Source organism: Natator depressus, chromosome 2, assembly GCF_965152275.1.
Source record: "Natator depressus isolate rNatDep1 chromosome 2, rNatDep2.hap1, whole genome shotgun sequence".
NCBI lineage: Eukaryota > Metazoa > Chordata > Testudines > Cheloniidae > Natator > Natator depressus.
This window is the reverse complement of record NC_134235.1, coordinates 3,146,873-3,172,878: the sequence shown is the minus strand read 5'-3', so window position 1 is coordinate 3,172,878 and position 26,006 is coordinate 3,146,873. Positions and strand designations below refer to the sequence as shown.

Here is a 26,006-nt window from a genome sequence, read left to right as displayed (position 1 = left end):
CCTGTCCATCCCCCCTGGCCTCCCGGGACCCCACCCCCATCCAACCCTCTCTGTCTCCTGACCCCCCCCTCCCCCGAACCTCTGTCCCATCCAACCTCCCCGTCATCTGACTGCCCCTGGGACCTCTTATCCAACCCCCGCTCCGCCCTACCCTTATCGTGCCGCTCAGAGCGGCAGGACAGGCTTATTTGAAAGCCTGGGAGGTGGGCGGGCGCAAGCCGTGCTAGCCGTGTGGCTGTGGGGGAGGGGGGACAGCAGGGGAGGAGCCAGGGGTGAGCCTCCCCAGCCGGGAGCTCAGGGGCTAGGCAGGACGGTCCCTCTGGTTGGATGTGGCCCGCGGGCCACAGTTTGCCAACCCCTGAGTTAGATCCTTCCATAATAAGGTTTGAACATTTCTGTCTTTCCTCATGAAGGTGATTAAAACATCAACAGCAGCTCTTGGGTTTTTCTCTCAGTAAAATTAAAGGAGTCAGGCAAATTCTGCACCACCCCTTGCTCCCCCCCGGTCCCCAGTGCAGCTCTGCCGGTAGAACGCCTGACTTCTAGCACTCTCTGCTGACCTTATCTATCTGCATAAATCGTTACCCTGGTGACAGGCGTTCTGTATCCGGGCATGAGTCCCTATGTAGTTCAACCCGTCTGTAGGAGTTAGATGCCCTAGAAGTGACAGGACCCCTGCCCCGTTACCAACCCCAGGAGCCTCACAGGCTCTGGCTGGCTCTTTGTTCTTCTTTGAGTGCTTATAGACATTCCACTCAGGTGTGTGCATGCCCAGTGCACCAAAGCCGGAGAAATTCGCCTAGCAGTACCCGTAGGGGTAGTGTTCCCGCCCCTTGCCTCATAGCCTGTCCCCTGGCTGTATAAGGGCAGCATCGCCTTGACCCGCCTTTTTGACCACCCCCAGCTAGAGTCAGAGCAGTGTGAGCACGGCCCTTTTATCTCTAAGTTGTTGAGAACTTTGTGTTCATAGTTAGTTGTTTGGTAGTTAGTACCTTAGGTGGGTTAGTTAGTTAGCTGTAGTTTCCTGGTGGAATGTCTTCACCAGGATTTAAAAGTTGCCCATCACGTGAGGGGCTATTCCAAATAGTGATCCCCACACGCAGTGTTTAATGTGCCTGGGAGAGGAACACAGTAAGGACAGATGCTCCATCTGTAAGTCCTTCAGGACAAGGATGCAGTTAGCAAGGCACTTGAGACGTGAGCAAGCCATGAGGCCCACGTCAGCATTGGAGATGGTACCAGCTCCTCAGCTGTTGTCTGAGCCTCATCGTACCGATGTTCTGCGGCAGAACTTGGAGGCAGCCTCTAGGAGGGCTCCACCAAGGAAAAGGACCCATAAATTGGAGACCAGCTGGCAGAGAGAGTCATTCCCTGCAGGGATCAATGGTGGCTCCTTGGGTACCCGTGCGGGAGCTGGTCCTTCAACCCATTCTCTTGTACCAAGGCAACATTGAGAGGATGTACAGTCAACTCCAACACCATGCGTGAGTCCAGAACTGCCGTCTTCAGCACCAACAATGACCACGCCCATGGTCTACTAGGCGACATCAGACCTATTATGCCTCTCAGTCCCAGACTCTCCAATCACCAATGAACCGTCAGCAGCAATGACTTCATCAATGATTATGGCACTGACACCATCCTTGGTACCACCTGTGCGCCTGGGTACCCTGTCTAGGCTGGTGTCTGACCAGTTCTTCGGCGATGATGACTTCGGTACAGACTGAGGCTTGAAGACCGGTGCCAACACCGGCACTGGAGCCGCCTTGAGAGTCAGTACTGAGCGAGAACATGTTGCCCCTGCAACCCATAGGGCCCCTTACTGACCTAGAGCCCATGCAGGCAGCATATTGGGCCTTGCATGAAGCTGGATGGTGGCTGGCTGGCTCTGCCGGGAGTTGACCCTCCATTACCCCAAATGACTTTGGGGTTCATCGGGGCTGAATTAGAATTCTTCCTCCCCCTCCCTTTTGTCCCCCAGAGGCCGGTTTACAGCTTGGTCCAGACACACATCTGATACTGACATCATGGGATCAATACCAATCACACATTAGGCATAGGGGCTCTTGGCACGCTACTCATTGGCCACCGATGCCTTACCCATATCCACAATGGCCTGGGAATCTGTGGAACACTCCTTCTTCCTTCCGATTCTGATCTTCCACCCACTCTAGGGCAACCTCTTTACGCTTTCAATTCAACCTCCCAAGTCTCTCCTCCTCCCTGAACTGTTGACCCAACATCAGGCCAGGTTGTTTATCCAGCAGCAGGCAGTCTACCCCTTACCGCGTGGGTGCTGCGTGGCTAGATGAGGAAGAGACGCAGTTAAAGAAGTTCTGCTTAGAGTAGGAAATCTAGGGGGGGCCACCTGTTTTCGTCTAAGTGGAAGCAGTTTTCGATTTGGGGGACCTCAGAGGGAGTTCATCCTATGTCAGCATGGATTCAGAACGCTCTGGACTATTGGTTGCAGTTGAAATCTTTGGGCCTGGCTCTTAGCTCTTCCAAAGTTCATTTGGCTATGATTTCAGCTTTCTACCCTCCTCTTTGGGGAAAGTCGCTAAATTCAAATCCTATGGTAGGGAGGTTTCTGAAAGGCATTGTCTGTCATTTTCCACCGGTGAAGAAAATGGTGCCATTGGGGGACCTTAATACAGTGCTCGTGCCACCAATGAGTCTGTTTGAGTCAATAGCAACATGCTCATTGGCTCTCCGCTCCCAGGAGATGGCTTTCCCGGTAGCTATAACATCCACTAGACTAGTCAGGGAAGCCTTCATGGCAGCAGATCCCCCATACACCCACTTCTTCAAAGGCAAGGTAGCTTCAAGACCATAGCCAAAATTTCTGTCAAAAGCGATCTCTCGGATTCACCTTAATGAGGTTATTTACTTACCTGTATTTTTTCCCAAACCACACTTGGGCATAGAAGAACAACGCCTTCAGACCTTAGATGTGGGAAGGTGCTCGGCATTTTATCTGGAAAGGACTAACCCCTTTCGTTCATCACCTCTCCTCTTCGTATCTTACACTGAGCGGATGAAAGGACAATTGGTCTCCGCTTAGACCGTGGCTAAGTAGATAAGGACGTGTATTACCGCAGCTTCTGGAGCAGCTCAGATTACGCCCCCAAAGTCGTTACGGGCTCATTCGACGAGCGCTCGAGCAACATCAATAGCCTTTCTTAGAGATGTTTCCCCGAGTGGATGGCCGCAGGGCTGCAACTGGCCCTCAGTGCACACCTTTGCGAGACACTGCGCTATCACCATGGCTTCTCGGGCTGATGCACGCTTTGGAAAGGCAGTTCTGCAGTCTCTGTGTAAATCGACTCCGAGCCCTGGGAATACACGTCTGCAACCACTCGAAGAGGAAAAGACTGTTACTCACCTGCGCTGGAGCTGTTCTTCGAGACACGTATTCCACGACCCACCCTGCACCCCTTCTGCATCGGAGGCTCCAGCCTGGGGTTTGGTGCAAAGGAACAGAGGGGTCGTGGCAGCTCTGCCCTTCTAGAGCCAGGGGAGGGGCTGTGAGGCAAAGGGCGTGAGCACTGCCCATGCGTGCTGCTAGGCGGATTTCTCCAGCTTTGCTGCATGAGCGCGGGATACGTGCCTGCAGCCACACCTCGAAGAATAACAGTTACCAGACAGGTAAGTAACCATGTGCTATTGTTGATTTGTGCCAAAGGAGTTAAAAGAGCAGGACCACGTGTGGGGTAGAATTTCTGCTGTCACTCGTATGTGGCTTGCAGGAGTGGGGTGGAGTGGGGTGGCTACGTGCGTCTCTGCCCATTCTGCTGGGGAGGAGCTGTGCAAAGCAGCCCTTGTAACACACGAGAGGAAGGAGTGTGGCAAAGTGCAGGTGGGAGCAGCAGCAGGAGCTGGGGAAGCACCATCAGCAGAAAGTCCCTTGCAGCGCCCGTCCTAAGCCCAGGTACAGGGCACGTTCGGGGCGTGCTGGCAGACCTGGCTGCAGCGCTGTGCCTATGAAAAAGCCAAGCCCAGCTGCCGGAGTTCAGTTCCCCTCCCCCCAATAGCCGGCTGAGCACGTGGGGGACACAGAGAGCAGGATGGTGGCAGGGGAGGCAAATGAGGCCATGCTGCCTTCTATGCAAGGCTGGCTCTGGGAACGCCCTGCGCTCCATCCGCCAGCGGGTAGAACAGGACAGCTGGGTGACGCAGGCCTCCCACCTAGGCCAGTGGTTCACTCCTGGGCAGGAGCAGCTGAACATCTCACCGGCCACGATGGAGTAAGTCAGGGGAAGAGGGGGGTCTTGTCCCGGCTGCATCTGCCACTGTGATGAGCCGCCGCGCAGGCAGAGATGCCAAGCCTGGAACGGAGCCCGAGCTCCCTCCAGGGGGCCTCTCCAGTTTATGAATGCAGGGCTCAGTTCCCTCTCTGGGGGCACTGAACCGTCAAAGAGCAAATGGGTGAAAGCAGGAGCAGGGCAGAGCAGATCAAGGGGGGATGGGTGTACGTATGCAGTTTTCCCCGTGAGTGCAGTTCCCTGGCAGCCCAGACATCTCCCTGATCAGCAAGAGGGGGCAGGGGCTGAATGCAGTGGGGCCCAGGGGGCAGGAGCGGCTGGTCACCTTCATCCCCCACCTGGGCCAACCGGACAGACAGGCAAGCCGGTGTCACTGGGGTGGGTAGCTCTCCAGTCTGCGAGGCTGGGAGCTCTTTGCTGGACAGATGTTAACCCATGCAGCCCCTGGCGGGTGGGATGGGGACATCTCCAGGTTGCACGGGGGAAACTGAGGCACAGAGCAGGGTTGGGCCCTGCCCCAGGCTGGGGAGTGGGTGTCGGGGCTGCAGGGGGAAACCAGGGTTTTCTGCCTGTGGAGGCTTAATGGAAAAGGGGGCCCCACCCTCCTTTTTTACTGCATGACCGCATGTGACTGCCCTGCTGGGAGGGGTGTGCCAGGTGCACTGGCTTCTCCCCAGGTTCTTCTCCAACGCACCAGGAAGCAGTTGGCAAGCTCCCTTGTGGGCACAGCAAGATCCTGGCCAAGGTAGAGAAAGCCCCTCTTAGCTTTGCCGAACCTCCCCCTGCCCCGCTCAGTCAGCTGCCCCAGCCCTCCCCCCGCCCCCCTGTGATGCAGAAAGCAAACACTCTGGCTGGGGGGTACCAGCCTCTGCTGGAGCCCCGAGGGGGCCCCATTACATCCCAGCTCAGAGTCCCTGTATCAGAGAGCTGCGCCAGGCAAGGCCGCGCCAGTGCCTGTTGGACCCTCTCCCCTGGCACTCCCCGCTTGGAGGACAGAGCAGCCCAGGCCCCGCTCGTCCCTGCTCCCATAGTGACTGCGTGAGGGCACGCCTGGGGCGACGGGGAGCTGAACAGGGGGCTCAACAGGGGGCTCTCTCCCCAGCAGTCAGTGCTGGCCCTAGTGCTCCAGAGCAGTGCTAGGGGGCCGGAGTCGCTGGAGGTGCCGAATTTCACACCACGCCCTCTCAGGGAGCTAACGATGCCTTCCCAAGGGGCAGAGGGCCCAGGGATCGAGTCCTTCCAGGGTCGGGCTGTGGTGTGCTGGGAAGGTTCCTGCCCTGGGGAGAGCTAGAGGCATTCACAGTCTGTGGGGTGGGCCCCCTGGGGCTGGAGCTGGCAGGGAGGGGGGTGGGGGGTTCCCCCAGCATACAGCAGCCTGGGCCCCAGCTGGGGAAACATGCTCCATTCCCTGCTTTCTCCTTCCCTCCGGCTGCAGCCCTGCTAGGTCTGCCTGCCCGTGGCCCAGCGGGACAGGTCCTGCCGGGGAATGGAGCCCCTGGGCCAGGCCTGGGCACTTACCCCCCGCGGCTGCTGGAGGGAGCCAGCCCCCGCACTGTGATGGCGACCGTGCCCCCGCCCGGGCTGAAGTTCAAGCTCATCCTGCTGGGGGACTTTGGGGTGGGGAAGACCACGCTGTTCCACCGCGTCCGGGCAGGGCGCTTCCTGCAGGGGGCCCATGCCCCCACCGAGCACCTGGCCATCTGCGAGAGGACCGTGCAGCTCAGCCGCCCCCAGGCCCCCCGCCTGGCCCAGGTATGTGGCTGTGGGCCTGTCCCTACCCCTCCCCCCCAGGGCCGGGTGTGTCTGGGCCACACCAGCGAGGCTCCTTGCAACAGCACCATGGTAGCCGCCGGGCCCTGCCACGGGCACCCAGACTGTCCCGCTCTGGGGAGCGACGCCACAAAGGGGTTAATCGGCTGTCGGGAGTTGCTAGGCGACAGCATCCCACCCTCAGGTAGCGGCTCAGGGCTGGGCTTGTGTTGGCTGGGAGCCTTGGTGGTCCCCACTGGTGGGGGGGCCGGGCTGGCTGAGGGCCTGGAGTTGAATCACGATGCTCTGTAAATGAGCTGGTTTTTCTGAGTCCCCCTCTGGACTCTCGCTCCACTCACCACAGCACGTGGGGCTCTGGGCCCATCTCGCCTGGTATCCTGCCGGCGTCCTGAGGGAGATGAAACCAGCCGGCTGGGCAGTGCTGTCTGTGGCACGTCCCTGGCACGCCCACAAGCCAGGCGGTTTAGGCCCTGCAGCCCGAAACCTTTACCATCTAACCCAGCCGGCTTACAGACTCCAGCCGCAGCGTTTGTCTAGCCAAGCTCATGTGGCAGTGAGTTCCACAGGCTGCCAGTGCCTTGCTCTCTGCTGTGCGCAGATCTCCCTGTGGGACACGGCCGGTGAAGAAAGGTTCCTCTCCCTGAGCAGCTGCTACTACCGGGACACAGATGCTGTGCTGCTGGTGTACAGCGTCCAGAGCCAGCTCTCCTTCGACAGCCTCCCGCACTGGGTGTGCATGGCCCGGCAGCACTGCCCAGAAGGTAGGGGGCGGGGCAGGCGGGCCGGTGTCCCTGGGCAACTCATGCCGTGCGGGGACAGGGAGGGCCGAGGTTCCCAATACCCCTCCTCTGCACAGTCCCCTGACTCTGCTCCCTCCCAGACAGCGGGTTCCGCCGGCCCGCCAAGGGGGGCGGTTCGCGGTGCTGTCGGAGCAGCAGTGATCTGTATCACCTGTATGCTCAAAAGGTCTGTTACGCTCCCCGCCCTTTTGTCTCCTCTCCCTCTTTGAATCCCTGCGAGGACGTGGCTTTCCCCCGCCCCCTCCCTCCTGGAAGGCTTGTGGGATGGATGGGCCGCCAGAGCAGCTGGAAGAGCAGAAGAGCTCCCCGTAGACAAGGGGTCTGGGACTCTGATAAGGCAGCGATCACACCCCAGTGCATGGACACGTGACGTGGTGATGCTACATGGGCTCTGGCCCATGACAGGGATGCCCAGCAGGGCCCCATGCCCCCCACTGACCGGTTCTAGCCTCCCCACACACTGTCCCTGTCCCGTGCACAAAGCCCCTCTCCCTCCCCATTCCACTACCTGCGTCCCACCCCCAGCTCAGCCGGTGCCCCTCAATGCTGGACCTCAGCCCTGTGCTCACAGGCACCAACTTAAACCTTCTTTTTTCCGGGAGGGTGCCCCACCCCTGCTCTGCCTGGAGGCCCCTTCCCCAAGGCCCCACCCTTGCTTCACCTCTTCCCGCCCCGCTCCAGTGCCTCCCGCCTGCCAAGCAGCTGATCAGTGGGAGGCTGGTGGGTGCTAAGCACCCACTCTTTTTTCCCCATGGCTGCTCCAGCCCCAGAGCACCCCCAGAGTCAGTGCCTGTGCTACCCCAGCCCTGGGCTCCCCACGCACAGCTGTGCTGGGCTCCGGCGGGGAGCTGCAGCCGGGAGGGCAGAGCAGGCAGGAGAAGCCCTTCCAGAGAGCTCGTCTCGTCTCATCCCAGCTCTTGTCCAAGCCTGCCCCTTGAGGCAGAATCGCTAGGTGCTCACACGCTGCTGGCCCTGGCACCCACAGGCTCCATTCAGGGCCGGGCCCCAGGGTGCTGTGCAGACACGTACCGGGACACGCCCTGCCCCAAAGAGCTGACAGGGAACACGGGCCACTGGCAGGGCAGAGCGTCCCACAGAGCTGCTCGGCTCTCCCTGTGGCAGGTGTCGTCTGGGATCAGTGGGGGATGCGGGGCCAGTCCATCCGTGAGCTGAGCCCCGCGGGCTCTCGAGCTCTGTACACGAGGGAGTTGGCACAGATGCTGAGGCAGTGCCAAGGGACAGGGCAGTTCAGGGTGCGGACGCCGGTCTGAACATGTGTCCAGGCCTCCCTGCTGTGCGCTGGGGTAGAGGGCCCTGGCTGGGCCTCCCTGCTTACAGCCGCGGCCCCCCAGTCACACCCTGCAGCTTGGCAGGTGCTGGCCCTGTCCTGAGCCCTTGCGTTTTCCCATTTCTCTCTCCCTCATCACCCCATCCCATCTCTGCCTCCTGCAGCCCCCATCTTCCTGCTGGGGAACAAGACTGACCTGGAGCCGTGCCTGCCGGAGGACAAGGCTGAGAAGTTTTCTGTGGAGCACAGAATAGCCGGCAGGTTTAACGTGTCTGCCAAGACAGGTAGGGTGGGGCTGCCCCCCTTGCCTCATGCAGCCGGGGAGCTGGGCCCCCCAAATGGGCTCGGCACGGCTGGGAGGAGCTGGAGCCCTCTGCAAAACATGATGTGGCAGCTGGGCAGCTTCCCTGCCCCAGCCGTGTGGCCCACCCTGCCCACGGGGCAGGGAGTTCAGGTTCTTGCCCATTCAGTCCTTGGCCTTGGGGGGCCCTGCCATTGATTTCAGTGGGAGTTAGTACCTTTGGGGAGCAGGACGTCAGTGCCCATGGCCAGTGCTGTGCTGAGATTCCTCCCCAGCTGTTGAGTGGCTGTCAGACAGGAGCTACTGTCCTAGGGTTGCCAACTTTCTAATAGCAGAAAACCGACACCCTTGCCCCACCCCTTCCCTGAGGCCCTGCCCTCACTCACTCCATCCCCCCCTTCCTCTGTTGCTTGCTCTCCCCCACCCTCATTCACTCGCTCATTTTCATTGGACTGAGGCAGGAGGTTGGGGTGCCGGAGGGAGTGAGAGCTCCGGCTTGGGGTGCAGGCTCTGGGGTGAGGCTGGAAATGAGAAGTTCAAGGTGTGGGAGGGGGCTCAGGGCTGGGGGAGGGGTGTGGGCTCCCAGTGGGGGCTCAGGTGCGGGAGGGTGTGCGGGTTGTGGGCTCTGGGAAGGAGTTTGGGTGCGGGAGGGGGCTCAGGGCAGGGGGTTGGGGTGCAGGAGGGGGTGTGGGGTGCAGGCTCATTGGGGTGCGGGAGAGAGTTTGGGTGCAGGAGGGGGCTCAGGGCTGGGGTTGGGGTGTGGGAGGGGGAGAGGGGTGTGGGCTCCAGGAGGGATTTTGGGTGCGGGAGGGGGCTCGGGGCAGGGGGTTGGGGTCCGGGAGGGGTGCGGGGTGTGGGCTGGTTGTGGTGCAGGAGGGGGTGCGGGCTCTGGGAGGGAGTTTGGGTGCAGGAGGGGGCTCAGGGCTGGGGTTGGGGTGCGGGAGGGGGTGAGGGGTGTGGGCTCCGGGAGGGATTTTGGGTGCAGGTGCCCATGTCTGGCTTTCAGACACACACAGCCCTTGTGCACGTCCAGCCCTCGTGTACACACTCGTGTGTAGAGCCTTCCTTCTCACGCACAACCCTAGACACATGCATGTGCACTGAACCCCCGTTACACACAGACACACACACACACGCTCTGCGGGAGAAGCGGCTCCTCTTCCTTTCCCCCGGGGGGACTCCTGGTGCTGCCGCCCGCGGCTGAGCCGTGGCCGGTCTCGCCCCTGCAGGGGAGAACGTGGACAGGTGCGTGCAGGATGTGGTGCAGCTGCTCGTCCTTGAGAGCGACGCAGGGTGCGGCCAGCTCACGGTGCCGCTGCAGGAGGCCGGCTCCTCCAGCCCGTGCACATGCTGAGAGCGCTGGGGATGCCTGGCAAAACTGCGCTCTGCGTCAGGAAGCTGCTGGGGTCCCAGCCTGAGCCCCGAAAGCCACTGTGCCACCGCCAGCCACTGCTCCTGCCGGGCGTGGAGCCACCCTTGGAGAGACCCTCCTGCCCTGTTCCTGGAACGTGCTGCCGGATAATCCCTGCTGTGGGGGGTGAGCAGCCTCGTGCTATCCGGGCACCTTTGTCCCCTGGAAGGGGAGGCCGGACCCCAGGGGCTGGGGCTGAGCCCGTCTGTCCCCGCGTCTGCGGTTTGTCCTCTCGCTGCTCACCAGCCTGCAGGGGAGGAGAGCCTCCCACAGGCCCAGCACATGGGCTGCGCCTGGTCGCTGGGAGACCCACGCGCACACACTAGGCCCAGCAGGAAGCCGTGTCAGTGGTTATGGGGGCTCTTCCACCCTCTGGGCCGGCAGCAAATCACTGCCCCCACCCGGTGCTGGAGGCCGCTCTGCATCCTGTTTGAGAGAGGGTGTGAAAAGCAGCCCCTGCTTCCTAGAGCTCATTGCAAATCCCATTGTTCTCCATGCAGGGTGGTGGGGTAACCCACTGTCCTGTGCCCTGGCCAGATGCCATGTCAAGCACCTGGGCTGGGCTGGGCTCTGGGAGATGTGAACAAGGAGAAGGGGGCTGCATAGCAGGTGACTTCTTTGCATCAGCCTTCACTGGGGCAGGGGGTGGGGGGAACCAGTCCCAGACTCGCTCTTGTCAGGCACTGCAGAGAAGGGAGGAGGGATTGAGGTGACGGGGGGGGGGTACTGGAACAAGTTGCCAAGGCGCTGGCAGTCCCCAGCACCAGGTGGGATAAGCCACCAGTGGTACTGTGTGATCTGCACCAGAGGGCGTGGTACCTGGGACCCCTGGTTGCACCTGCCGTAAGAAAGGTGTTGCCCATGATCCGGGGAGTCACCGCGAGTCTCATCGCAAAGCTCGGGAAACTATCTGAAATGCTCCATCGGGTGAAATCTTGGCCCCATGGAAGGCAATGGCACGTTCCTGTTGGCTTCCCTGGAACTAGGAATTCACCCATAGATCTTCAAGGCTAGAAGGGAGCCTGAGCCTGACCTCCTCAGCAGGCCAGACTGGATCTCCCCCAGCTCCGCCTGTTCTGAGCCAGCTGCTTGTGTCTGGCTGGGGCACTCCTCCAGAAAATCATCCCATGTTGATGTGAAGACGGCAGAGATGGAGACTCCACCATGTGGTGTCTGTTTGTTGCAATGGATAACTGCCCTGCCTGTTAAAAATGTCTCATCTTTCTAACTTCCATTTGTCTGGCTTTAACTTCCAGCCCTGGTCTCTTTCTTTGCTAAATCAGAGATTCCGCTTAGGGCCTGGTAGCTTCTCCCTGTGTTGATCCCTCTCTACGGTACTGAGTGCCGCCCGTCTTTCACTGTCTCAAGTCATCGCTGTAGCTCTTTCCTGCACCCTCACCAAGTTTCAACTTCCTTTGTAAAACGTAGGCCCCGTGTTCCAGTCTTATCACGATCAACAAAAAGCCAGGGACGAGCCTGCCCGGGCTCTGCAAGGGAAAGTCACGCCTCTCCGATCTGCTGGAATTCTTTGAGCATGTCAGCACATGGTGGAGAAAGGAGACCCAGGTGATACTTTGTCACCTAACCCTGCTGGTTCCCAAGCAGCCCTTCTGCTGGTGGAGAAGCACTGGGCTGGAGGCTGTGTTTCCTAGCAGCTCTGTGTTCTTGGGGAACCAGGCGCAGCACCCAGCCTATCTGACTCACGAAAGACATTCCTCCACCCCCCAGCCTCTGCTTGAACCAAAGCTGCATCAGAAGAAAGACTTACAAAAAGCAATGAAAAGGCCGTGGGAGACCCACCTAAACCCCTGGGAGAAGGGTGACGGATTAAGGAAACTCCCGTAGGCTCATTTGCATCAAAGATGGGACAGGGAGGCATCTCCATTAGCATACAGATTGGAGAACAGAGATACCAAGGCAAGAATCGCATGGAATTCTGGGACCAGAAAAGCAGGGAAGCAGTGCATGATGGGGGATCTCTGCTCCAGATCTTAACAAACCCACGCCTGCACACACCCAGCTCAGCAGTTATCAGACCAATTCTAGTAATAAATCCTTGATTGGTATCCAAAATACTGAAGCTGCCTAACTGCATTGGGAGCTCCCTCGAAGGAACACCGCCCATAGCCAGGGATGATCAGCTCCCCTGGTCTAGCCTGAACAAAACGACCTCCCTTGTTTACACGGCAACAAATCTAGTGTTCTCCCTTGAACTGTTGTCGTTTCTCTACAAAAACCCCTATCCACGCTCAAGTAAGTGCTCTGATGCCTGGATCCACAATCTGCATCAGTCCCACTGGGACTTCATCTTCTCCTGACTGATCATGCTGCGGGCTGTGCCTGTCTCCAGCTCTCTGGACCCTCAGCTACCACCACCACCTGGGACCTCCCAATCGAGTCCAGCTTCACGGAGTGGCAAGAACCCAGCTCGCTCTAGGTGCAGCCCCCTGACCTTGACTGGTGGGGTCAGTTAGAGGTTTCTAAACCTGACTTTTACAATTGTGTTTGTTAGATATAATAGTATCCCTGTTTTGTTTGTGTGGCTCCCCATAGTTATTACCTGGCAATAAATAACTTTCATGGTTAAGCTGGTTGCTTCTCTCTCTCTCTCCCCCCATCCCCCTCGTGGGTGTTTTTGGTTTCCTCATTCGCTCTGCAGCAGCGCTCCTCGTGCTTAAACTACAGATCCCCGCAGCGTCCAACAATCCTGTGGGGTTTGCTCCTCCAGTGGGTTACGAGCAGAAGAACGGTAATGGGAAAGTGGGGATGGGGACGTGCTGAACCTGGGGCATAGGAGGGCGGCAGCTGGGGAGTGCTGCTCGACCCAGTCTGCTGGGGCCAGGGGCATATCAGCGTGGCGGACTGAAAGTGCTGCTCGGCCCAGCCTGCTCCGGCGGGCTCTGTTCCGGTGCGGTGCCCGTGGCACGTGTGGGTGACTGCTTGGAAATGCTGCTCGACCCGGCCTGCTGAGTGCAGGGGCATATGAGGGGTCAGCTGGGGCGTGCTGATTAACCCTGTCCTCTCAGATGCACCCTGTTAACGTGCTTGCGCTCATCTGATTCTGGGGCTGGAGGAACCCAGCCCTGGGAACCGAGGTCCGGCAGGACAGCTCCATCGGGAGGGGCCTTCAGCAGGGAGAAGCAGAGCGCCGTGTGAGAACACAAATGACACAAGCAGTACATGGATAGAAGTACAGACATCCCCCTGCCCCCAGAAGAGTAACCCTAATAAATGAGCATACCCCAAAGTAACGGGCAAAGCTGGCCACAGCCGTGGCTGGCGATGCAGCCTGAGTCTGCGATGGTCTTTGGGGTGACAAAGGTACACTGCAGATGCACCCGCTGGTGTGAACCTAGCCCTGCACTGCGGCAGCAGGCTTTCCTGAGGGGTGGGGTAACGAGGACAAAACACGACAGGCCGGGAGACTGAGGCCAGACAAGGAACGTCAGTGGCCCTCCAAGACCAGACTCTTGGTTCCAAGGCACCCCCGTGGCCTGTTCCCCCCTTCTCAGAAGCAGCCCTGCCTCTCTCCTTTCTGTGCCCTGGCCCGGTTTGCTTCCTGCTGCAGCAGGACAGGGGGAGCAACTTTCCTCCTCGCTGGAACCCCTGAGAAGCTGCTGGTGAGCCGGGAGTGAGGAGCCAGGTGTCGGGGCTGAGAAAGGACCGTCCTGCTCCTGGTGGCACGGGGGAAGGCGGCTGGTTCCAAACCTCCACTGCAGAGAGCCATTTCCACAGCCCCCTCCGCCGTGTCCTGCTGCTGATCGCCAGCGTGGGGCAGGCCTGAGCTGGTTCCAAGCAGCCCCTTGGGTCTGCAGGGAGACTTGGCTTTTCCCCCCGGGGGGCCGCAGTTAGCAGGTCACGGGATGGTTTGGGGGGCTCAGTGATTGCTGGGCCCTGGCAGCGTGCTGCGTGCTTGGCAGCGTGCGCGCAGGCTCTGCCCTTGCCCCAGGGCTCGGTGGCGTACACTCAGCAAGCGGGCACTCAATGGAAAACACATTTAAGGCCAAAGGGACACACAACACTTTGCCTTCTGCGGCTCCTTGGGCCTGGCTATTGCCAGCGCTTGAATACGTTCCCTCCCAACCCACCTGGGTGAGATTGTCATCCGCATTTCCTAGATGGGGAAACCGAGGCACAGGGAAGTGAAATGTCTTGGCCAGAGTTTGTTTTGTTCCCGTTTAAATAATTATACAAGAGACACCCAGACAAGCCAGGCTTCAGCCGCTCTAAGCTGCCATTCGTACTGCAAGAGAAGCCGGCACCAGGGCAAACTCCTGCCAGCCAGTCACCTCCAGCAAGACTCCTTTCCACCCTCACATCGATGCGGGCAGCAAACCCTCAGCCCTCTCCAAAGCCCTGCCTCACAGGTGGCTTTGGCAGGGTGTCCATGTCACGTAGTCCAGGCTATTTCAGGTCAGCGGAGGGAGCAAGTTGCGGGGCTCTCGTGAAGATCCTCCTGCCAGGTCCAGGCTGAAATGGGCTCTTTGATCTGGTCTCCGTAGGCGGCCTGGTATGTGTGTCATTGTTACAGCTGTGAAACCTGGTCAGCAGCCTAGCTGAGGGACCAAGGAAAACATGCACACGATGAAGCCAGGAGCCTCCTGGGCCCAGGATGCAAGTGTCACAGTTCAGGGCTGTGTTTCCCCCCTTGTGGTCCCTGGAGGGCACCTGCTCTAGGCTCCCAGCTCCTCCGTCGTCACCTGTCTCTCTCCCTCCTGAGCAGGGGGTTTTCCAGGCTGCACAGTTCCCTGCCTACACTGCGATATCCCCAGCAAGCCAGGCTGCCCGAGCAGGCCAGCTTCTGGGCTTTGCCTTGTTCTCCAAAGCGATAAACGGCCTAGCAGCCATTGGTTACGAGTTCCCACACAGCCCTTCCTAAGGGAGCACAGTTCTGGGCAGGTGGAAGCATGACAGAGAAAACATTTTAAAAAATAGCTTCTAAAAAGCTTTCCAGAGGTCACCCCAAACTCCAGCCTCGGGCTCGGGCCTGCATCCCTCCTTCCGACTCTCCCCTAAAGCTGTCCCGCCCGTTGGCTGGAGCAGAAAGCAGGCCCTGAGTCCCTTTAAACTTCGGCCTTTCTTTATTGGTCTTGGGAGAATCCAGTCTGACCCAGCCTACGCGAGCCTCTCCCGCTGGTGGGACTTCTCTGGCGGTGTCACAACCTGAGTGAATTTCCCCAGTTACCCCCCGCTGCTCTGAGTTCCCGGAGGTCTGTGGTCGACCTCCCGCCATGGAATTACAGACAGTCCCTGGCCCACAATGATACAGGAACGTAATACAGTGAGAGCTCCCCAAGACACGGCGAGGCACAGGCCCCGACCCCGGGGGTGCTCCGGGGCTGGAGCCCCCACGGGGAAAATTTGGTGGGTGCAGAGCCCCCACCGGCAGCTCCCCGCCCCACGCCTGGCCCCAGCTCACCTCCGCTCCGCCTCCTCCCCTGAACGCGCCGCCCCGCTCTGCTTCTCCCCCGCCTCCGGCTTCCTGTGGATCAGCTGTTCGCGCGGGAAGCCAGGGAGGGCTGAGAAGCAGGCGGTGGCTTCGCACTCAGGCCCAGGGAGGCGGAGGTGGAGCGGAGGGGAGCTGGGGGCGGGCGCGGGGCGGGGAGCTGCCAGTGGGGGCTCTGCTTTTCCCATGGGGGCTCCAGCCTAAAGCGCCACTTTTGATGTGATCGGTGGGGGGAGCGGTCGCTCCCCCTGCTCCTCCCCTAGCTACGCTCCCCCACCCCTAGGAGCCAGAGGGACCTGCCGGATGCTTCCTGGAAGCTGCCCCAGGTGAGCGCCTCCGGGACTCCCCACCTCGCCCCCCCCCCCAGCAGGTGCCTCTGGCTCTTAGGGGTGGGGTGGGCACCCACTATGGTGACCCACGAGACCCTCCTGCCCAGTTCTGGGGGCAGTCGGGGACAGGGGAGGGGGGTGGATGGGCCAGAGGTCCGGGGGGGGGGCCTCAAGGAACGCGGGGGGGTTGGATGGGGCAGGAGTCCCAGGGGGCAGGCGTGGGCCACCACCCCCTCGTGGGGTGAGGAGGGAACCAGTGGTTAAGATTTTGGCAGCTCATCCCTGGGAGCACCCGACAGCCAAACCAGAAGTCAGCGCCTGTGCTGCGGGGCGTTGCCATCCCTGTCACAGCAAGGATGGGCAGCTCCCCGAGAGCATCCCTGGGCTGAACTTTTCCCACTGCGTTTCCTCTTGCGCCCCATCTCCGGAGACGCTTGCGGTGGAACCAGCTCTCTGGATTGGAGGCTCGTCTCATGCCAGCTGACTGGGCCGGTGCTGATCCCACAGCAGGGGCCACCGGGGTGCGGGAGGTTCTGAGTCACCAGTCTCTGCATTCGCTGCACCAGCACATTTGACCGCTGAGCCTGTCAGTTTGAACCACGGATCTTCCGTTTTTAACCCCATAAACCATCTCCTTTCCTTGGCACCCAAGGATCTCAAAGTGCCTGATGGGCTAATTCATCCACCCTCACCCCCCTGGGAGCTGGACAGTATCATCATCCCACCTTACAGAGGGGGAAACTGAGGCATGCTTCATGCTAGTTAGGCCTTGTCCCTGCTCCTGTGAACATAGATAGACACTTCTAAACCATTCAAGGGGTGCAGGATTGGGCCATAAGTTCACCGTGTGTCCTGATCCTTAAACCCAAGGCCATGCCTCCTCTGCCAAACTCAAAGTTGGATTCATTGTGAAAGTCCCTCGTAAAGGTGACCTGTAAGGATGGGGAAATGGAGCCTGCGCCCTTATGTGCTTGGCTACTTCAAACACTTTGGGGGTGATTATTTGTTGGGGTCTTTTCGTTAATATAAAAGGAATGTCTGGAATATCAGTTCCAAGCAGTGGCACTAAATGGAGCAGGAATAACGGAGCCTTGTTAGCAGAGCTCCCAAAAGTCAGACTCCAATGACTAACCAGCCTGTGGAGGCAGGAAGCCCAACTCCTTCTGTTCATCGAGTCATAGACTCCACGGCCAGAAGGGACTGTTGGGGTCATCCAGCGTGACCTCTTGGGCAGAATCCCCTGGGAGGATAACATGAGGGGGAACGGAGTCCAGGAGAGCTGGCTGTATTTTAAAGAATCCTTATTGAGGTTACAGGAACAAACCATCCCGATGTGTAGAAAGAATAGTAAATATGGCAGGCGACCAGCTTGGCTTAACAGTGAAATCCTTGCTAATCTTAAACGCAAAAAAGCAGCTTACAAGAAGTGGAAGATTGGACAAATGACCAGGGAAGAGCATAAAAATATTGCTCAGGCATGCAGGAGTGAAATCAGGAAGGCCAAATCACAATGGGAGTTGCAGCTAGCAAGAGATGTTAAGAGTAACAAGAAGGGTTTCTTCAGGTATGTTAGCAACAAGAAGAAAGCCAAGGAAAGTGTGGGCCCCTTACTGAATGAGAAAGGCAACCTAGTGACAGAGGATGTGGAAAAAGCAAATGTACTCAATGCTTTTTTTGCCTCTGTCTTCACGAACAAGGTCAGCTCCCAGACTGCTGCGCTGGGCAGCACAGCATGGGGAGGAGGTGACCAGCCCTCTGTGGAGAAAGAAGTGGTTCGGGACTATTTAGAAAAGCTGGACGAGCACAAGTCCATGGGGCCGGATGCGTTGCATCCGAGAGTGCTAAAGGAGTTGGCGGATGTGATTGCAGAGCCATTGTCCATTATCTTTGAAAACTCATGGTGATCGGGGTAGGTCCCGGACGACTGGAAAAAGGTGAATGTAGTGCCCATCTTTAAAAAAGGGAAGAAGGAGGATCCGGGGAACTACAGGCCAGTCAGCCTTACCTCAGTCCCTGGAAAAATCATGGAGCTCCTCAAGGAATCAATTCTGAAGCACTTAGAGGAGAGGAAAGTGATCAGGAACAGTCAGCATGGATTCACCAAGGGCAAGTCATGCCTGACTAATCTAATTGCCTTCTATGACGAGATAACTGGCTCTGTGGATGAGGGGAAAGCAGTGGACGTGTTGTTCCTTGACTTTAGCAAAGCTTTTGACACTGTCTCCCACAGTATTCTTGCCAGCAAGTTAAAGAAGTATGGGCTGGATGAATGGACTATAAGGTGGATAGAAAGTTGGCTAGATTGTCGGGCTCAACGGGTAGTGATTAATGGCTCCATGTCTAGTTGGTAGCTGGTATCAAGTGGAGTGCCCCAAGGGTCGGTCCTGGGGCCGGTTTTGTTCGATATCTTCATTAATGATCTGGAGGATGGCGTGGATGGCACCCTCAGCAAGTTTGCAGATGACACTAAACTGGGAGGAGAGGTACATACGCTGGAGGGTAGGGATAGGATACAGAGGGCCCTAGACAAATTAGAGGATTGGGCCAAAAGAAATCTGATGAGGTTCCACAAGGACAAGTGCAGAGTCCTACACTTAGGACGGAAGAATCCCATGCACCGCTACAGACTAGGGACCGAATGGGTCGGCAGCAGTTCTGCAGAAAAGGACCTAGGGGTTACAGTGGACGAGAAGCTGGATAGGAGTCAACAGTGTGCCCTTGTTGCCAAGAAGGCCAATGGCATTTTGGGATGTATAAGTAGGGGCATTGGCAGCAGATCGAGGGACGTGATCGTTCCCCTCTATTCAGCACTGGTGAGGCCTCATCTGGAGTACTGTGTCCAGTTTTGGGCCCCACACTACAAGAAGGATGTGGAAAAATTGGAGAGAGTCCAGCGAAGGGCAACAAAAATGATTAGGGGACTGGAACACATGACTTATGAGGAGAGGCTGAGAGAACTGGGATTGTTTAGTCTGCAGAAGAGAAGAATGAAGGGGGATTTGATAGCTGCTTTCAACCTGAAGGGGCGTTCCAAAGAGGATGGATCTAGACTGTTCTCAGTGGTAGCAGATGACAGAACAAGGAGTAATGGTCTCAAGTTGCAGTAGGGGAGGTTTAGGTTGGATATTAGGAAAAACTTTTTCACTAGGAGGGTGGTGAAATACTGGAATGTGTTACCTAGGGAGGTGGTGGAATCTCCTTCCTTACAGGTTTTTAAGGTCAGGCTTGAGAAAGCCCTGGCTGGGATGATTTAGTTGGGGATTGGTTCTGCTTTGAGCAGGGGGTTGGACTAGATGACCTCCTGAGGTCCCTTCCAACCCTGATATTCTATGATTCTATGACTGCTAAAGACACCTGAAGGGAAGGCGGGGTCGGGGGGAGTCCAGATTGAGACGGGGTCCAGTCTGAAAAGGAATATAACTGGAACTCTAAACCACAGAAACTTTGCAACCTGCCTAAAATAACATTTAGGGTAAGAAATTACATTTTGTAACCTGTTTCTTAAGTATATTGAGCTTAGCTTGTATATTTTGTTTCATTTGCTCAGTAATCTGCTTTGTTCTCTTATACTCACTTAAAATTCACCTTTTGTGCTTAATAAACTTATTTCTTGTTTATTGTGAAAGTATCATTTACAAATGTAGTTTTTTTTGTTACATAACTGCACTCAAAAACAAAACAATGTAAAACTTTAGAGCCTACAAGTCCACTCAGTCCTACTTCTTATTCAGCCAATTGCTAAGACAAAGAAGTTTGTTTACATTTACAGGAGTTAATGCTGCCCTCTTCTTATTTACAATGTCACCAGAAAGTGAGAACAGGGGTTCCCATGGCACTTTTGTAGCCGGCATTACAAGATATTTACGTGTCAGATATGCTAAATATTCATATGCCCCTTCATGCTTTGGCCACCATTCCAGAGGACATGCTTCCATGCTGATGATGCTCGTTAAAAAAATAGTGTGTTAATTAAATTTGTGACTGAACTCCTAGGGGGAGAATTGTATGTCCCCTGCTCTGTTTTACACACATTCTGCCATAGATTTCATGTTCTAGCAGTCTCGGATGATGATCCGGCACATGTTCGTTTTAAGAATACTTTCACAGCAGATTTCACAAAACGCAAAGAAGGTACCAATGTGAGATTTCTAAAGATAGCTAGAGCACTCGACACAAGGCTTAAGAATCTGAAGTGCCTTTCAAAACCTGAGAGGGACGAGGTGTGGAGCATGCTTTCAGACATCTTAAAAAAGCAGCACTCCGATGGGGAAACTACAGAATCTGAACCACCAAAAACAAGGAAGTCAACCCTCTGCTGGTGGCATCTGACTCAGATGATGAAAATGAACATACGTGGGTGCTTTGGATCGTTATCAAGCAGAAGCCATCATCAGCATGGCTGCATGCCCTCTAGAATGGTGGTTGAAGCATGAAGGGACATATGAATCTTTAGCGCATCTGGCACGTAAATATCTTGTGACGCCGGCTACAAAAGTGCCATGCGAACACCTGTTCTCACTTTCAGGGGACATTGTAAACAAGAAGCAGGCAGCATTAATTCTTGCTAATTGTAACCAAACTTGTTTGTCTGAGCGATTGGCTGAAGTAGGACTGAGTGGACTTGTAGGCTCTAAAGTTTTACATTGTTCTATTTTTGAATACAAGTTTTTTTATACATAATTCTACATTTGTAAGTTCAACTTTCATGATAAAGAGATTGCACCACAGTACTTGTGTTAGGTGAATTGAAAAATACTATTTCTTTTGTTTTTTACTGTGAAAATATTTGTAATAAAAGTAAATATAAAGTGAGCAGTGTACACTTTGTATTCTGTGTTATAATTGAAATCAATATATTTGAAAATGTAGAAACCATCCAAAAATATTGAAATAAATGGTATTCGATTATTAAGAGCGTGATTAATCATGATTAATTTTTTAAATCGCTTGACAGCCCTATTTATAATATAACCCCTTTTGTACAATTCATAATTTGTGTGTGTGTGTGTGTGTGTGTGTGTGTGTGTGTAAGAGGCTGTGCATACCTTCCTCCACATTGAGGAAGGAAGCAGATTTCATAATATACCTTTGGGTCTGCACTCCAAGAGAGGTGGACACCTGAGTTCTGGGGCAAGTCCCTTAAGCTGAGACTTCCCAGAACTGATCTTAGTGTCTGTGTCGTTCTGCAGTTCAGTGTGGCCCTGTGTGTGTGTGTGCTGGAGGAGGCTTAATAGCCTGGCTCAGCAAGACAGGTAAAAAGGGTGCCCAGGCTGGCATAAAAGGCAGGCTCAGTGGTATCTCAGCACATCAGGTGGCATCCTAAAGGGGGAAACCCTCCATAGTTCCATTTACATTTAGCCAGATTAAAGTGCATATTGTTTGCTTGCGCCCAATTTATCAAGTGATCCAGATCATTCTGTCAGTTAGGGAGTAAGGGTTCACACTGTAACAGCCTCCAGACACCCCTCATTCCCCAACCCCATCCCCACTTGCATCCTTCAGCAAAACCAGGGCAGACCTGATATTTCTAAAGGTAAACAGAAAATATTAACAAAATAAATCCTTCAGACCATTTCCCCCCCCATTATAAAGAAGCACAAAAGGCACAAGGACAGGTTTCAAAATAATCGTTTGCTGGTCACTTTTTAACACAAAATAACATTCCAAGTCTTTGGGCCTGATCCTGCAAAGTCCATAGGAACAGAGGAAGTCCTTGGGCATCTTTCAGGGTTGGGGCCATTTCTTTCTTCTTTAGGAGGAAAACCAGGCCCTGGATGTCGGCCAGACGGATGATTACAGACTGAGAAGAGCCGGGAATTGTTGGAAAGTTAAAAGTAGCAACTCTGGTACTGCTGCAGGCCAGGAGAATGACAATCATTTCCTGTTTGGTTCTGCAACTCTAGTATAAAACCGGCCCAATCCCAAATGAGATTTGGATTGTTGACTAGATAAGTGTCATTAATATGCAAATTACTCTCCCTTTTTTCCTCCAGAATTCAACATCAAAGGAATATCATCTCCAAGCACAAGAGCATCCAAATGAGCCAGGAACAACAGGGCATTGTTCACACAGCCCCTGAAAGATTAAAAATGCATCGTGTTAGAATGGTCGCTGCTGTTTTGCAGCCGGATGGGGATTTTGGTTTTTGTGTGTCCTTGCCCAAGGAACGGTCACAGAGAAAACACTGGTCAGGCATAAATGGCCATTATTCTTCCTGGGGCCCAGACCAGCTTTTAACACGCCACTTGCACCTGCCTGCCCACAGCTCACCATGCACATATCCAGCATGGGCTGTGCAAAACAAAGGCAGGACATGTAGCAACATGCAAAGGTCTGGCCTGTTACAGCCAGCAGTGCTGTTAGCCAAGGCCTTGTCTGCACTGGGGATTTTAGCCACTGGTATAGCTTTGCCAATGCAGTTGCCCCAGTGCAGACCCCTAGGCTAGCTGCATTGCACTGGTGCATCGACACTGGGGGTGTCCTCTCACCACTGCAGGGGAAGTTACTTCCTGAGCTTCACAAACCAAACTGCCCTGTGAAACGAGATTCACCTAGGAGATGAGATACCCCAGCAGATCCTCAGAAGAGACCCACTCCAATCCATCACTTAGGCCCCAGGTGTTGAACTGCAGCATGGTAGGACTTCTCCACGGCCTTGAGCACTTACTGCAGAATTTAAGCTTTCCTTTGCAACCCCTAACGTTCTAATTGCTAGGGTCACAAGATCCACTTGCAAATGGGACCCCCATGCATTGCTACCCCCAGAGTCTGCAGGATCCAGCTGGAGAGGAGCCTCCATCCATTTTGGGGAACTCCACAGCATAACCATGACCATTTAAGTGTCAGTGCTGCTAGTCGTTTCCCCAGGGTTCAGTTCAGAAGCACCCGGCTAGACTGGGATAAGGCCAGTGCTTGAAGAGCGTCCGGCTTCATTGGGCTGGTCTGACTCCTGCTTTGTGCCCCTGGGAGAGCCAAGCTAATTCCAGGGACACATTGCTGGGAAGCAGGTCACCCTAAAAATAAGTGTGTATGGCTTTATTCGTGTGCTGTAGGAATCACTACCTGGGCAGTTCCTTGGTTCCAGCCTTCTCTCGCTCAATAAGGACCGGATGGGATATTTCTCATTAACTTCAGGCTTTGGGCAGCCAGTGCGTGTGGTAAGTGGCTTGGGGGAGTCCAGGTGGAGGCTTTTGGGAGCCAGCAGGCCCAGCTGATTTCACAGTAGCTCCTCCTCCCAGCTTGGTGCTCAGTGGAAATGAAGGACCTTCAGACGTGACATTATCCCACCCAGCCAATGCCGCTGTCCGTGCAGGGGCTGGATGGAGGTGCCAGGGCGGGATCAGAAAGTGCATCTCGCTCCTTGCACGGAGTTCCAGTGACAGCATTTCTGAGCTGGCCTGGTTCCTCGCACGCCTTGCAGGAGACCTCAGCTCTGGCAGGGCAGGAGCCAGGTGTGCGTTGTGCTGGGGAGAGCGGGCGAGGACAGGGACACTTTCCCGGCCCACCTACATTTCTCAAGGTCTCCCCACATCTTAATGAGGTTGGAAGCAGCTCACAGAGTGGATCTTGCAGGCTCTCCAGTGTGGCGCTGCAGGGCCAGGCTCCCCCCATCCCACCAGCTCAGCTCTCGGCTTATTTATTGCAGCCAGGAGGGATTTGATCCCAGTAACCGAGTGGGGGTGAGCAGGCCCTATGGAAAGCACCCATTTATTGTCAGCCTGAATGGTAAGTACCCTCCTGACACTGTACTGCAGGGGGGAAGGAGGAGAGCAGGGAAAGGAGATGAAATACCATGCAAAAAAGTAGGGGGCGGTGGTTAGGGTTGCCAACCCTCCCAGATTGGGCGGATGTGTCCTGGAATCAGGCTTGAGCTCCCGGAGGCTTCTGAAGCCAGTCTGGGAGATTTTAGGCCATTAAAAATCCGGTTGGCGGTTCAGCAGAGCTAAGGCAGGCTCACTGCCTGCCCTGATTCCACGCAGCTCCTGGAAGCAAGTGATCAGGAAAGGTGAGCTATTACCAGCAGGAGAGCGGTCTGGGGGGGGGGAGGGACCTTTTTTAGTGATAATCAAGGTGGGCCATTTCCAGCAGTTGACAAGAACGTCTGAGGAACAGTGCGGGGGGGGGGGGGATAAACATGGGGAAATAGTTTTACTTTGTGTAATGACCCATCCACTCCCTGTCTCTATTCAAGCCTAAGTTAATTGTATCCAGTTTGCAAATTAATTCCAATTCAGCAGTCTCCTGTTGGAGTCTGTTTTTGAAGGTTTTTTGTTGAAGAATTGCCACTTTTAGGTCTGTAATCGAGTGACCAGAGAGATTGAAGTGTTCTCCGACTGGTTTTTGAATGTTATAATTCTTGACGTCTGATTTGTGTCCATTTATTCTTTTACGTAGAGACTGTCCAGTTTGGCCAATGTACATGGCAGAGGGGCATTGCTGGCACATGATGGCATATATCACATTGGTAGATGTGCAGGTGAACGAGCCTCTGATAGTGTGGCTGATGTGATTAGGCCCTAGGATGGTGTCCCCTGAATAGATATGTGGATAGAGTTGGTAACGGGCTTTGTTGCAAGGATAGGTTCCTGGGTTAGTGGTTCTGTTGTGTGGTGTGTGGTTGCTGGTGAGTATTTGCTTCAGGTTGGGGGGCTGTCTGTAGGCAAGGACTGGCCTGTCTCCCAAGATCTGTGAGAGTGATGGGTCGTCCTTCAGGATAGGTTGTAGATCCTTGATGATGCGTTGGAGAGGTTTTAGTTGGGGGCTGAAGGTGACGGCTAGTGGCGTTCTGTTGTTTTCTTTGTTAGGCCTGTCCTGTAGTAGGTGACTTCTGGGAACTCTTCTGGCTCTATCAATCTGTTTCTTCACTTCAGCAGGTGGGTACTGTAGTTGTAAGAAGGCTTGATAGAGATCTTGTAGGTGTTTTTCTCTGTCTGAGGGTTGGAGCAAATGGGGTTGTATCGTAGAGCTTGGCTGTAGACAATGGATCGTGTGGTGTGTTCTGGATGAAAGCTGGAGGCATGTAGGTAGGAATAGCTCTCCTGCTGGTAATAGCTCATCTTAAGTGATCACTCTGGTTACAGTCTGTATGGTAACACCCATGGTTTCATGTTCTCTGTGTATATAAATCTCCCCACTGTATTTTCCACTGAATGCATCTGATGAAGTGAGCTGTAGCTCACGAAAGCTCATGCTCAAATAAATTGGTTAGTCTGTAAGGTGCCACAAGTCCTCCTTTTCTTTTTGCGAATACAGACTAACAGGGCTGCTGCTCTGAAACCTGTGATTAGACAGTTGGGAACCCTAGGGGTCGGATGTCTTTGTTGGTGCTTTGCCATCGTCATCCGGTCTCTGCTGTGCCTGCTGCAGGCTCTGCAGCCCCTTGCCCAGCTACTCTTTGCCACCCTTCCCTCCCACCTTTCGCCCACCCTACCGTACCCTTCCCCCTCTCACTAGACCTGCCCATTCCAGCACCCCCTGCTTCCCGGCACTGCCCTCTCATCTCCAGCCCCACCTCCACTCTAGTCTCTCCCTCCCCCTCTAGCTCCGCCCCTTCTCTTTAGCCCCTCCTCTCCCATCTCTAGCCCCCTTCTCCTTTAGCCTCTCCCATTCAGCCCCTCCCCCTCCAGCCTCTTCCCTTCCCCCTCTAGCCCCTCCCCTTCTCTTTAGCCTCTCCCATTCAGCCCCTCCCCCTTTAGCCCCGCCCCCTCCCCCTCTAGCCCCTCCCTCTAGCCTCTGCCCTTCCCCTCTAGCCCCTCCAGCCTCTTCCCTTCCCCCTCTAGCCCCTCCCCTTCTCCTTTAGCCTCTCCCATTCGGCCTCCTCCCCTCTAGCCCCTCCCTCTAGCCTCTTCCCCTCACCTTATAGCCCCGCCCCACCGAGCCCCGCCCCGCGAGCCCCGCCCCATCTGGCCCCGCCCCCGCTGTTTTGTTCCCTTCTCCGGGTTCGTGAAATTTTCACTAAAAAAAAGCCAGTGGGCGCGGGGCGGGGCCTCCCCAGGGGCGGGGCGTCGACCTTTGTGCTGGTAGGTGGGTGGCGCGCCGGGCCCGCCCCCGCAGCGCGATGATTGGCGGAGGGCGTGGAGGGGGCGGGGCGGACGAGGGAAGGAGGAGGAGGAGGCGGCGGCAAGCAAAGATGGCGGCGGCGGTGGCGGGGTGAAGCGGCGGCGGCGGAGTCTGGGCCGGCAGCAGCGCGGGGCGGGCGGCGCCATGTCTGGGGCGGAGGAGCGGGAGCCCGGCGGCGGGGGCCCGGCCGCCGCCTCCTCCTCCGTGGCGGCCTCCTCCTCCTCCTCCTCGGCGGGGCTGGGCGAGGCGGCGGGGCCGGCGGCGGCGGCGGGGCCCGAGGAGCCGGGGCTGCTGCTCGGCGGGGCCCGGCCGCACGCGGAGCCCGCCGCCGACCCGGAC

The 26,006-nt window shown here is 56.1% G+C and overlaps 1 protein-coding gene across 3 annotated transcripts; it reads left to right on the top strand.

Annotated features, from left to right (window-relative positions):
* Positions 1-347: 347 nt before the first annotated feature.
* LOC141982031 (ras-related protein Rab-13-like) lies at positions 348-12,569 on the top strand. Of its 3 annotated transcripts, none has more exons than XM_074943702.1 (6): positions 348-3,645; positions 5,698-6,014; positions 6,631-6,793; positions 8,285-8,404; positions 9,651-9,958; positions 11,261-12,569. In XM_074943702.1, exons 1-5 carry the CDS (start codon positions 3,552-3,554, stop codon positions 9,773-9,775), a joined length of 819 nt encoding a protein of 272 aa, XP_074799803.1. In that variant the 5' UTR covers positions 348-3,551; the 3' UTR covers positions 9,776-9,958; positions 11,261-12,569. The 3 variants fall into 3 exon arrangements, with proteins under 3 accessions (XP_074799803.1, XP_074799802.1, XP_074799804.1); XM_074943701.1 differs by having other exon boundaries at positions 11,116-12,569; XM_074943703.1 differs by lacking the exon at positions 9,651-9,958 and having other exon boundaries at positions 352-3,645.
* The last annotated feature ends 13,437 nt before the right edge of the window (positions 12,570-26,006 follow it).

What these genes read in the sequence shown, in the direction of transcription:
- LOC141982031 (XM_074943702.1), top strand. Translation starts at nt 3,552, where the DNA reads ATGCGTGCTGCTAGGCGGATTTCTCCAGCTTTGCTGCATGAGCGCGGG. An exon ending in AGGCCCCCCGCCTGGCCCAG is followed by an intron (nt 6,015 to 6,630) that starts GTATGTGGCTGT and finishes TGCTGTGCGCAG; the next exon opens with ATCTCCCTGTGGGACACGGC. An exon ending in TAACGTGTCTGCCAAGACAG is followed by an intron (nt 8,405 to 9,650) that starts GTAGGGTGGGGC and finishes TCGCCCCTGCAG; the next exon opens with GGGAGAACGTGGACAGGTGC.